Raw genomic sequence first — 12634 nt, forward strand, 5'->3', positions numbered from 1 at the left:
GTTTGGAGGACGTAGGCTGGGGATGTGTGGAGGGTGGGTTGGTAAGGATGGGTCGGAGGACGGAGGTTTGGGATATGTGGCAGATGGGGTGGTAAGGATGGGTTCGGAGGATGGAGGCTGGGGATATATGGAGGATGGGTTGGTAAGGATGGGTCGGAGGACGGAGGTTGGGGATATGTGGCGGATGGGGTGGTAAGGATGGATTCGGAGGACGGAGGCTGGGGATATGTGGAGGATTGATCGGAGGACGGAGGTTGGGGATATGTGGCAGATGGGGTGGTAAGGATGGGTTCGGATGATGGAGGTTGGGGATATGTGGAGGGTGAGGTGGCAAGGATGGATTCGGAGGGTGGAGGTTGGGGATATGTGGAGGGTGGGGTGGCAAGGATGGATTCGGAGGGTGGAGGTTGGAGATATGTACAGGGTGGGGTGGTAAGGATGGATTCGGAGGGTGGAGGTTGGGGATATGTACAGGGTGGGGTGGTAAGGATGGGTCGGAGGACGGAGGTTGGGGATATGTACAGGGTGGAGTGGTAAGGATGGGTTGGAGGACGGAGGTTGGGGATATGTACAGGGTGGGGTGGTAAGGATGGGTTCGGAGGGTGGAGGTTGGGGATATGTACATGGTGGAGTGGTAAGGATGGGTTGGAGGACGGAGGTTGGGGATATGTACAGGGTGGAGTGGTAAGGATGGATTCGGAGGGTGGAGGTTGGGGATATGTACAGGGTGGGGTGGTAAGGATGGGTTGGAGGGTGGAGGTTGGGGATATGTACAGGGTGGAGTGGTAAGGATGGATTCGGAGGGTGGAGGTTGGGGATATGTACAGGGTGGAGTGGTAAGGATGGATTCGGAGGGTGGAGGTTGGGGATATGTACAGGGTGGGGTGGTAAGGATGGGTTGGAGGGTGGAGGTTGGGGATATGTACAGGGTGGAGTGGTAAGGATGGATTCGGAGGGTGGAGGTTGGGGATATGTACAGGGTGGAGTGGTAAGGATGGATTCGGAGGGTGGAGGTTGGGGATATGTACAGGGTGGAGTGGTAAGGATGGGTTCGGAGGGTGGAGGTTGGGGATATGTACAGGGTGGAGTGGTAAGGATGGGTTCGTAGGGTGGAGGTTGGGGATATGTACAGGGTGGGGTGGTAAGGATGGGTTCGGAGGGTGGAGGTTGGGGATATGTACAGGGTGGAGTGGTAAGGATGGGTTGGAGGACGGAGGTTGGGGATATGTACAGGGTGGAGTGGTAAGGATGGGTTCGGAGGGTGCAGGTTGGGGATATGTACAGGGTGGAGTGGTAAGGATGGGTTCGGAGGGTGGAGGTTGGGGATATGTACAGGGTGGAGTGGTAAGGATGGGTTGGAGGGTGGAGGTTGGGGATATGTACAGGGTGGGGTGGTAAGGATGGGTTCGGAGGGTGGAGGTTGGGGATATGTACAGGGTGGAGTGGTAAGGATGGGTTCGTAGGGTGGAGGTTGGGGATATGTACAGGGTGGGGTGGTAAGGATGGGTTCGGAGGGTGGAGGTTGGGGATATGTACAGGGTGGGGTGGTAAGGATGGGTTGGAGGACGGAGGTTGGGGATATGTACAGGGTGGGGTGGTAAGGATGGGTTCGGAGGGTGGAGGTTGGGGATATGTACAGGGTGGAGTGGTAAGGATGGGTTCGGAGGGTGGAGGTTGGGGATATGTACAGGGTGGAGTGGTAAGGATGGGTTGGGAGGACGGAGGTTGGGGATATGTACAGGGTGGAGTGGTAAGGATGGGTTCGTAGGGTGGAGGTTGGGGATATGTACAGGGTGGGGTGGTAAGGATGGGTTCGGAGGGTGGAGGTTGGGGATATGTACAGGGTGGAGTGGTAAGGATGGGTCGGAGGACGGAGGTTGGGGATATGTACAGGGTGGGGTGGTAAGGATGGGTTGGAGGACGGAGGTTGGGGATATGTACAGGGTGGGGTGGTAAGGATGGGTTCGGAGGGTGGAGGTTGGGGATATGTACAGGGTGGAGTGGTAAGGATGGGTTCGGAGGGTGGAGGTTGGGGATATGTACAGGGTGGAGTGGTAAGGATGGGTTTGGAGGGTGGAGGTTGGGGATATGTACAGGGTGGAGTGGTAAGGATGGGTTGGGAGGACGGAGGTTGGGGATATGTACAGGGTGGAGTGGTAAGGATGGGTTCGTAGGGTGGAGGTTGGGGATATGTACAGGGTGGGGTGGTAAGGATGGGTTCGGAGGGTGGAGGTTGGGGATATGTACAGGGTGGAGTGGTAAGGATGGGTCGGAGGACGGAGGTTGGGGATATGTACAGGGTGGGGTGGTAAGGATGGGTTCGGAGGGTGGAGGTTGGGGATATGTACAGGGTGGAGTGGTAAGGATGGGTTCGGAGGGTGGAGGTTGGGGATATGTACAGGGTGGGGTGGTAAGGATGGGTTGGAGGACGGAGGTTGGGGATATGTACAGGGTGGGGTGGTAAGGATGGGTTCGGAGGGTGGAGGTTGGGGATATGTACAGGGTGGAGTGGTAAGGATGGGTTCGTAGGGTGGAGGTTGGGGATATGTACAGGGTGGGGTGGTAAGGATGGGTTCGGAGGGTGGAGGTTGGGGATATGTACAGGGTGGAGTGGTAAGGATGGGTTCGTAGGGTGGAGGTTGGGGATATGTACAGGGTGGGGTGGTAAGGATGGGTTCGGAGGGTGGAGGTTGGGGATATGTACAGGGTGGAGTGGTAAGGATGGGTTCGTAGGGTGGAGGTTGGGGATATGTACAGGGTGGGGTGGTAAGGATGGGTTCGGAGGGTGGAGGTTGGGGATATGTACAGGGTGGGGTGGTAAGGATGGGTTGGAGGACGGAGGTTGGGGATATGTACAGGGTGGGGTGGTAAGGATGGGTTCGGAGGGTGGAGGTTGGGGATATGTACAGGGTGGAGTGGTAAGGATGGGTTCGGAGGGTGGAGGTTGGGGATATGTACAGGGTGGGGTGGTAAGGATGGGTTCGGAGGGTGGAGGTTGGGGATATGTACAGGGTGGGGTGGTAAGGATGGGTTGGAGGACAGAGGTTGGGGATATGTACAGGGTGGGGTGGTAAGGATGGGTTCGGAGGGTGGAGGTTGGGGATATGTACAGGGTGGAGTGGTAAGGATGGGTTCGGAGGGTGGAGGTTGGGGATATGTACAGGGTGGGGTGGTAAGGATGGGTTCGGAGGGTGGAGGTTGGGGATATGTACAGGGTGGGGTGGTAAGGATGGGTTCGGAGGGTGGAGGTTGGGGATATGTACAGGGTGGGGTGGTAAGGATGGGTTCGGAGGGTGGAGGTTGGGGATATGTACAGGGTGGAGTGGTAAGGATGGGTTCGGAGGGTGGAGGTTGGGGATATGTACAGGGTGGGGTGGTAAGGATGGGTTCGGAGGGTGGAGGTTGGGGATATGTACAGGGTGGAGTGGTAAGGATGGGTTGGGAGGACGGAGGTTGGGGATATGTACAGGGTGGAGTGGTAAGGATGGGTTCGTAGGGTGGAGGTTGGGGATATGTACAGGGTGGGGTGGTAAGGATGGGTTCGGAGGGTGGAGGTTGGGGATATGTACAGGGTGGAGTGGTAAGGATGGGTCGGAGGACGGAGGTTGGGGATATGTACAGGGTGGGGTGGTAAGGATGGGTTGGAGGACGGAGGTTGGGGATATGTACAGGGTGGAGTGGTAAGGATGGGTTCGGAGGGTGGAGGTTGGGGATATGTACAGGGTGGAGTGGTAAGGATGGGTTCGGAGGGTGGAGGTTGGGGATATGTACAGGGTGGAGTGGTAAGGATGGGTTTGGAGGGTGGAGGTTGGGGATATGTACAGGGTGGAGTGGTAAGGATGGGTTGGGAGGACGGAGGTTGGGGATATGTACAGGGTGGAGTGGTAAGGATGGGTTCGTAGGGTGGAGGTTGGGGATATGTACAGGGTGGGGTGGTAAGGATGGTTTCGGAGGGTGGAGGTTGGGGATATGTACAGGGTGGAGTGGTAAGGATGGGTCGGAGGACGGAGGTTGGGGATATGTACAGGGTGGGGTGGTAAGGATGGGTTCGGAGGGTGGAGGTTGGGGATATGTACAGGGTGGAGTGGTAAGGATGGGTTCGGAGGGTGGAGGTTGGGGATATGTACAGGGTGGGGTGGTAAGGATGGGTTCGGAGGGTGGAGGTTGGGGATATGTACAGGGTGGGGTGGTAAGGATGGGTTGGAGGACGGAGGTTGGGGATATTTACAGGGTGGGGTGGTAAGGATGGGTTGGAGGACGGAGGTTGGGGATATTTACAGGGTGGGGTGGTAAGGATGGGTTCGGAGGGTGGAGGTTGGGGATATGTACAGGGTGGGGTGGTAAGGATGGGTTGGAGGACGGAGGTTGGGGATATTTACAGGGTGGGGTGGTAAGGATGGGTTCGGAGGGTGGAGGTTGGGGATATGTACAGGGTGGAGTGGTAAGGATGGGTTGGAGGACGGAGGTTCGGGATATATGGAGGATGGGTTCGGAGGACGGAGGTTGGATTTGTGGATGAGATTTTATATGATTACAATTATTTGCAGTTGTGATCTCGCTATAGGAGGCTGAGGTGTGGGTTGAGGTTCTTGTTACCTAGGAGACTGTGCAGTAAACAGACACTGTGTACGGTGGGGCTCCATGGCCTTACCGGGGCCAGCATTATAGTCACTTCCTCCTGGTTGACACCTGTCCCTGGTCCAGTCATGTATAAAGTTCTCATACAGGGATGACCACGTGTTGTGCCCCTACTATGTATGACCAGTGCGCTCAGATCTGGGGATGAGGGTTTCCTGGCTCTGCAGGGGCGGGGTGTGTCACATCAATGCGGAAGGGAAATATTTCCATTGGAAATAGCCACTGTACCCGGGCAGGTATCATTTATGCCTAACCGCTGGAAACAAAAGTCAGTACACCCCTAAGTGAAAATGTCCAAATTGGGCCCAAAGTGTCAATATTTTGTGTGGCCGCCATTATTTTCCAGCACTGCCTTCAACCCTCTTGGGTATGGAGGTCAGCAGAGCTTCACAGGTCACCCCCGGAGTCCTCTTCCCCATCTCCATGATGACATCACAGAGCTGGTGGATGTTGGAGAGCTTCCCCTCCTCCACCTTCCATGTGAGGATTCCCCACAGATGATCAATAGGGTTTAGGTCTGGAGACATGCTTGGCCAGTCCATCACCTTCACCCTCAGCTTCTTTAGTAAGGCAGTGGTGGTGTTGGAGGTGTGAGAGACAACCTCTGGATATTACGCTGAGCACGTGACCTCAACTTCTCTGGTGGACCATGGCGAGGCCTGTTCTGAGGGGAACCCGTCCTGTTATACCGCTGTATGGTCTTGGCCACCGTGCTGCAGCTCAGTTTCAGGGTCTTGGCAATCTTCTTATAGCCTAGGCCATCTTTATGTAGAGCAACAATTCTTATGTTCAGATCCTCAGAGAGTTGTTTGCCATGAGGTGCCATGTTGTACTTCCAGTGACCAGTATGAGAGAGTGAGAGCGATAACACCAAATTTAACACACCTGCTCCCCATTCACACCTGAGACCTTGTAACACTAACGAGTCACATGACACCGGGGAGAGAAAATGCCTAATTGGGCCTGACTTTTGTTGCCAGCGGTTTAGACATTAATGGCTGTGTGTTGAGTTATTTTGAGGGGACAGGAAATTTACACTGTTATACAAGCTGTACACTCACTACTTTACATTGTAGACAAGTGTCATTTCCTCAGTGTTGTCACATGAAAAGAGAGAAGAAATGTCACTGAGGGGTGTACTTACTTTTGTCAGATACTGTATATATTATACAAATAGCTCATACCCAGTGGGGTAGCAGGAAGTCACTGAGCCACTCTCATAGGATATCCTCAGAACAATGGAAGCTTCTATATAGAGCAGAGAAAGTCTACAATGTATAATGGAGCTCACATCTAAGAGGGACCCTTTCCATATCATCTGATGTGTAGAAGGTTCTTCTCACCATGGAAGGTGGCTGCTTCTACACATAGTAGGCTTGTAGTATGGAGCTCTCCGCTGCCCGCAGGTTCACTGGTATGGTTTATTGATAGAGGCCAGATAAGATTGGATCAACAAGCCGTACTGGTGAACCTGCCGGCAAGAGAAAGCTCGCGCTCCATTCTACAAGCCTAATATTTACATAACCAGCCACCCCCCAAGGTGAGGAGGACCTTCTACACACTGAGTGTTTTCTACACATTGAGACGGTTCCTCTGCCATATACTTCCTTCCTGATGATGTGTTCAGTCATTGATTTCTCAGGAGTCATCCTACTGCTCACGCGGAGGCTTCGCCTCCCATTCCGACAACATTGGAACTCACGCCAGGGATTTAGAGATGGCTGTCCGGGTCCAGAACTATGGAAAAGATCAGATAGAGGGAGACATTTATCTGCTTCTTTCCTCTGTAAACTAAAATGTGACTTTATCTAGGGAATGGTGTTGAGTTTGGGTTAAAACGTGAAAGAGAGTGATCATGGATTGAGGTCATTAGATAGAAATGGTTCTCTACTGTAACACCTCTAGGTGTAGAAGGGGTTCTCTACTGTAACATCTCTAGATGTAGAAGGGGTTCTCTACCGTAACATCTCTATGTATAGAATGGGTTCTCTACCGTAAGATCTCTATGTATAGAATGGGTTCTCTACCGTAAGATCTCTAGTTGTAGAAGGGGTTCTCTAATGTAACATCTCTAGGTGTAGAAGGGGTTCTCTACCGTAACATCTCTAGGTGTAGAAGGGGTTCTCTACCGTAACATCTCTAGGTGTAGAAGGGGTTCTCTACCGTAACATCTCTAGATGTAGAAGGGGTTCTCTACCGTAACATCTCTAGGTGTAGAAGGGGTTCTCTACCGTAACATCTCTAGGTGTAGAAGGGGTTCTCTACCGTAACACCTCAAGGTGTAGAAGGGGTTCTCTACCGTAACACCTCAAGGTGTAGAAGGGGTTCTCTACCGTAACATCTCTAGGTGTAGAAGGGGTTCTCTACCGTAACACCTCAAGGTGTAGAAGGGGTTCTCTACCGTAACATCTCTAGGTGTAGAAGGGGTTCTCTACCGTAACATCTCTAGGTGTAGAAGGGGTTCTCTACCGTAACATCTCTAGATGTAGAAGGGGTTCTCTACCGTACCATCTCTAGATGTAGAAGGGGTTCTCTACCGTAACATCTCTAGATGTAGAAGGGGTTCTCTACCGTAACATCTCTAGATGTAGAAGGGGTTCTCTACCGTAACATCTCTAGATATAGAAGGGGTTCTCTACCGTAACATCTCTAGGTGTAGAAGGGGTTCTCTACCGTAACATCTCTAGGTGTAGAAGGGGTTCTCTACCGTAACATCTCTAGGTGTAGAAGGGGTTCTCTACCGTAACACCTCAAGGTGTAGAAGGGGTTCTCTACCGTAACATCTCTAGGTGTAGAAGGGGTTCTCTACCGTAACATCTCTAGGTGTAGAAGGGGTTCTCTACCGTAACATCTCTAGATGTAGAAGGGGTTCTCTACCGTAACATCTCTAGATGTAGAAGGGGTTCTCTACCGTAACATCTCTAGATGTAGAAGGGGTTCTCTACCGTAACATCTCTAGATGTAGAAGGGGTTCTCTACCGTAACATCTCTAGATGTAGAAGGGGTTCTCTACCGTAACATCTCTAGGTGTAGAAGGGGTTCTCTACCATAAGATCTCTAGGTGTAGGAGGGGTTCTCTACCGTAACACCTCTAGGTGTAGAAGGGGTTCTCTACCGTAACACCTCTAGGTGTAGAAGGGGTTCTCTACCGTAACACCTCGAGGTGTAGAAGGGGTTCTCTACCGTAACATCTCTAGGTGTAGAAGGGGTTCTCTACCGTAACATCTCTAGGTGTAGAAGGGGTTCTCTACCGTAAGATCTCTAGGTGTAGAAGGGGTTCTCTACCGTAACATCTTCAGATGTAGAAGGGGTTCTCTACCGTAACATCTCTGGATGTAGAAGGGGTTCTCTACCGTAACATCTCTAGGTGTAGAAGGGGCTCTCTACCGTAAGATCTCTAGTTGCAGAAGGGGTTCTCTACCGTAAGATCTTTAGATGTAGAAGGGGTTCTCTACCGTAACACCTCTAGGTGTAGAAGGGGTTCTCTACCGTAACACCTCAAGGTGTAGAAGGGGTTCTCTACCGTAACACCTCAAGGTGTAGAAGGGGTTCTCTACCGTAACATCTCTAGGTGTAGAAGGGGTTCTCTACCGTAACATCTCTAGGTGTAGAAGGGGTTCTCTACCATAAGATCTCTAGGTGTAGAAGGGGTTCTCTACCGTAACATCTTCAGATGTAGAAGGGGTTCTCTACCGTAACATCTCTGGATGTAGAAGGGGCTCTCTACCGTAAGATCTCTAGTTGCAGAAGGGGTTCTCTACCGTAAGATCTTTAGATGTAGAAGGGGTTCTCTACCGTAACATCTCTAGGTGTAGAAGGGGTTCTCTACCGTAACATCTCTAGGTGTAGAAGGGGCTCTCTACCGTAAGATCTCTAGTTGCAGAAGGGGTTCTCTACCGTAAGATCTTTAGATGTAGAAGGGGTTCTCTACCGTAACATCTCTAGGTGTAGAAGGGGTTCTCTACCGTAACATCTCTAGGTGTAGAAGGGGTTCTCTACCGTAACATCTCTAGGTGTAGAAGGGGTTCTCTACCGTAACACCTCTAGGTGTAGAAGGGGTTCTCTACCGTAACACCTCTAGGTGTAGAAGGGGTTCTCTACCGTAACACCTCTAGGTGTAGAAGGGGTTCTCTACCGTAACACCTCTAGGTGTAGAAGGGGTTCTCTACCGTAACACCTCTAGGTGTAGAAGGGGTTCTCTACCGTAACACCTCTAGGTGTAGAAGGGGTTCTCTACCGTAACATCTCTAGGTGTAGAAGGGGTTCTCTACCGTAACATCTTTAGATGTAGAAGGGGTTCTCTACCGTAACATCTCTAGGTGTAGAAGGGGTTCTCTACCGTAACATCTCTAGGTGTAGAAGGGGTTCTCTACCGTAACATCTCTAGGTGTAGAAGGGGTTGTCTACCGTAACATCTCTAGGTGTAGAAGGGGTTCTCTACAGTAACATCTCTAGGTGTAGAAGGGGTTCTCTACCGTAACACCTCTAGGTGTAGAAGGGGTTCTCTACCGTAACACCTCTAGGTGTAGAAGGGGTTCTCTACCGTAACACCTCTAGGTGTAGAAGGGGTTCTCTACCGTAACATCTCTAGGTGTAGAAGGGGTTCTCTACCGTAACATCTTTAGATGTAGAAGGGGTTCTCTACCGTAACATCTCTAGGTGTAGAAGGGGTTCTCTACCGTAACATCTCTAGGTGTAGAAGGGGTTCTCTACCGTAACATCTCTAGGTGTAGAAGGGGTTGTCTACCGTAACATCTCTAGGTGTAGAAGGGGTTCTCTACAGTAACATCTCTAGGTGTAGAAGGGGTTCTCTACCGTAACACCTCTAGGTGTAGAAGGGGTTCTCTACCGTAACACCTCTAGGTGTAGAAGGGGTTCTCTACCGTAACACCTCTAGGTGTGGAAGAAGATCTGTAGCCTCCTAGAAGAGCCGATGTTGGTACTCCACCTAAAGTGTGAATGCGATTGGGTGGCAATGTCAGGATTACAAAGATACTTTATAGTTTGATGATCCATGGGTCGGCCAATAATGATTTTGGGGTATGAAAGAAGCTGTTTGAGGCTCACAGAAGAGTCATAGACATAAGATGGCATTTGGTTTGCACATAAACATGAGCGCTCAGATTGCCCCGTTATACTGTCTGTGGGGGATGGAGCGATGGTGGCCACACGCCGCCAGTGTCGTTTCATCTTCAGGAAACAGTAGAGATCAGACCGGGATTTCAGGGACTTTATTTCCTCTGAGATCTCTTCTCTGAGGATGTGATATTGTTGCCTGATCCTGCTAAATCTGGCTGGGCTGCTTCTCAATCCTCATTCCTTGATGTGTTTTCATTGATTGACAAGAAATGAATTCGGTATAAGAATTGGGGTCACAGGTATAGATGGGGTTTGGGGGATGTCATGGGTTTTCTTGGGTGTATCCCAGAATCTTGTTACTCGGGTGTTAACTTTACTTTTGTGGGTATAACATTGACCTTGGATAAGATTTTGGGGGAATTTGGTAGTTGTTTTGTGTTGATATCATTACTTTTACCATGACCCATACAGCCATGGCCAGCATAGTGTGTATTATGCTGCCGATGGCAGATCTTGGTAAGAGTTGATGTCTGATGAGTTCTGTCTCTTCCCATGTTTCGGTGTCTGTACTTGTCTCTGGAATTTTGACTTATCACACAGCGGTTTTTGTATAATGCTCCTTTTATGTTTTCTGGCTGTCCAGGAAAAGAAGTCTGTACTTTGATTTTTATACCAGGTACCCTGGTTTTGTTTCTTCTCTGTTTCTTATCGGAACTTCACGTCTAACCTTTTGTGTCTGTGAACTTCTAACCCTAAATGTAAATTTCCCTCTACATCAAAAGCATGCAATGGTCCCAGCCTTCCCATGGATCTTTCTGGGAAAGGCAATATTTCAGCCCTGGCAGCTTCTACTCCATCATATCCTTGAGGTAGAGGAGGAGACCCTGAGCCAGCACAGCCCTTCAACACTCCTGGAACACATTGCCATAAACATACAGACAGGACACCTATAGAGTTCACTATGAGAAGGTTCAATCTGAAGAGCTAATTCAATAAAAAGGTATTAAAAATTAAGGGCGTTCCATAGAGTGGGGAAAACACAGGTCACGCTGATATCTCAGCACTGAAGTCACAGAGCCAAGCAAAGGTCAACCATTTCCAAGTCTGAACATTGGGGGGGACATTGCTGCCCCTCAAAAAGAAACGCAAAGAAGAGGGTTGTAGAAGCCGCCAGAACAAAAAGGGCAGATGATTGGTTGTAGGGTCTGCCAAAATGTAAAGGGCAGATGATGGGTTGTAGGAGCCGCCAGAATGAAAAGGGCAGATGATGGGTTGTAGGAGCCGGCAGAATGATAAGAGTAGATGATGGGTTGTAGGAGCCGCCAGAATGAAAAGGGCAGATGATGGGTTGTAGGAACATCTGGAATGAAAAGGGCAGATGATGGGTTGTTGGAACATCTGGAATGAAAAGGGCAGATGATGGGTTGTAGGAACATCTGGAATGAAAAGGGCAGATGATGGGTTGTAGGAACCGCCAGAAACACTAGTGGAGGTTTACTGAATTCAGTCCAACAGATATAAACTCATATTAAATCCCAGCCTCAGCCATGTTTTTGATTTCTTTTGGATGGAGGGGATAAAGGACCCCATTGGGAGATTTATGATCTCAAAAAGAGGTAGACATGGGCACCAACAAAAACCCTTTCCCACCCCATTCAGAAAAGATGCCGTCTATCCTTCCTTTCTAGAGAATTCCCCTACTTTTTTGTCGTGAGAACTGTAAGTAAAGGGAATTGTATTTAGCAACAAAAAATGTAATAAGGTTTATCATCCGTTACGGCTTTATTCTATTTTGGTTTTGAATTTTCTGTTGTCTGTTTTCTTGGTTATTTGGGTCAGTTTTTTACACTTTTTTTTTGGATCTTGGAAGCCTTCCCCTTTGATTTATAATCACGGCCTTATTTTACCAGTCTGGTGTCCCTTTCTTCTGCATACTGGTGACCTCTTTGTCTTCTGTCTGAGAAGTTCCGATGTATAGAGTCAATGTTCTCCACTATAGCAAAATATGCAGGCAACTCGATTGCTTCTTCTTAAATCTTTATTGAGCGGCATCTAAAATGCTAACATGTTTCGGCCGTAGCTATGAGGAAGGCGCTGTCAGCGTCTTAGATGTCGCACTGCTGTTAGTGCTCAATAAAGATTTAAGAAGAAGAAATCGAGTTTCTGGAATTTTTAGCTATTTTGATGTTTATGAGACACAACAAGCCTGAGAACTGTTATTCAGCTCATCATTCTACAATCATGCTTGTAGAGCTTGGGTGAGTTTTTGTCTACATTATAAAGTTCTCTACTGTCCTTCATCCCGCCGACGCTAACCTTTTCCAACCATCCGCACCACTCTGTCTCCTATCAGTGAGTTATCTGTAGATCTTCCAGAAGTAGCTATCATCAAGGAAATCCTCCATTTATACAAGAGCGACTGATTTAGATCGTTTCCATTTATAACCTTCTAAATGTGGTAGGCCAGCTCTTTGCCATGAATGAAGTGACTCATTACGAACCTTTAAAGACTAAAAAATGGGTTTCCAAACACTGTTTAAATCCACCCATGAATCCCTCAGATACCTATAGTAGATGCTCCGATACAGGATAATGAAGTAATCCTACTGCTAGGTGATGGGGAACGGAATAGGAATATTTCCAGTTCATAATGTTTGACCGGTGATGAGGACCAGTTGAGGATTCCCCCACTTTACATGACTCAGTCACCTCCTAGGTTTTCTATCGGTGATCTTTCTCGATGTACTTCCTGTGTCTGTGGTCACTAATTGATTGGAATCTTCTAGTTTCCTTCCATTCCTTTTCTGTGCTGGGTGACTCCTGGTCCTCCTGTTTGTGTTCTGTGATAGTAATGTAGATATGACTTTCCTCCTGTGATAAATATCAAACTTTAGTTTAATGATTTTTATGGCATGAA

General features: G+C 49.4%; 1 protein-coding gene across 5 annotated transcripts in view; it reads left to right on the plus strand.

The window, feature by feature from the left end:
* Window positions 1-12634, plus strand: part of LOC143986937 (phosphofurin acidic cluster sorting protein 2-like) — a 134714-nt gene that overhangs the window by 104641 nt on the left and 17439 nt on the right. For 3 of the 5 annotated variants that reach the window (XM_077485351.1, XM_077485348.1, XM_077485350.1), the window contains one exon: window positions 10361-10393. The exons of the other annotated variants lie outside the window; for them this stretch is intronic. In XM_077485351.1, coding sequence (XP_077341477.1) covers window positions 10361-10393 — 33 coding nt within the window. The remainder of the gene's footprint in view (window positions 1-10360; window positions 10394-12634) is intronic. 5 annotated transcript variants of the gene reach the window in all.

The sequence above is a fragment of the Lithobates pipiens genome, unplaced genomic scaffold (genome assembly GCF_037356315.1).
Source record: "Lithobates pipiens isolate NorthernLeopardFrog02 unplaced genomic scaffold, aLitPip1_a1.2 Scaffold_18, whole genome shotgun sequence".
In the NCBI taxonomy this organism is placed as follows: domain Eukaryota; kingdom Metazoa; phylum Chordata; class Amphibia; order Anura; family Ranidae; genus Lithobates; species Lithobates pipiens.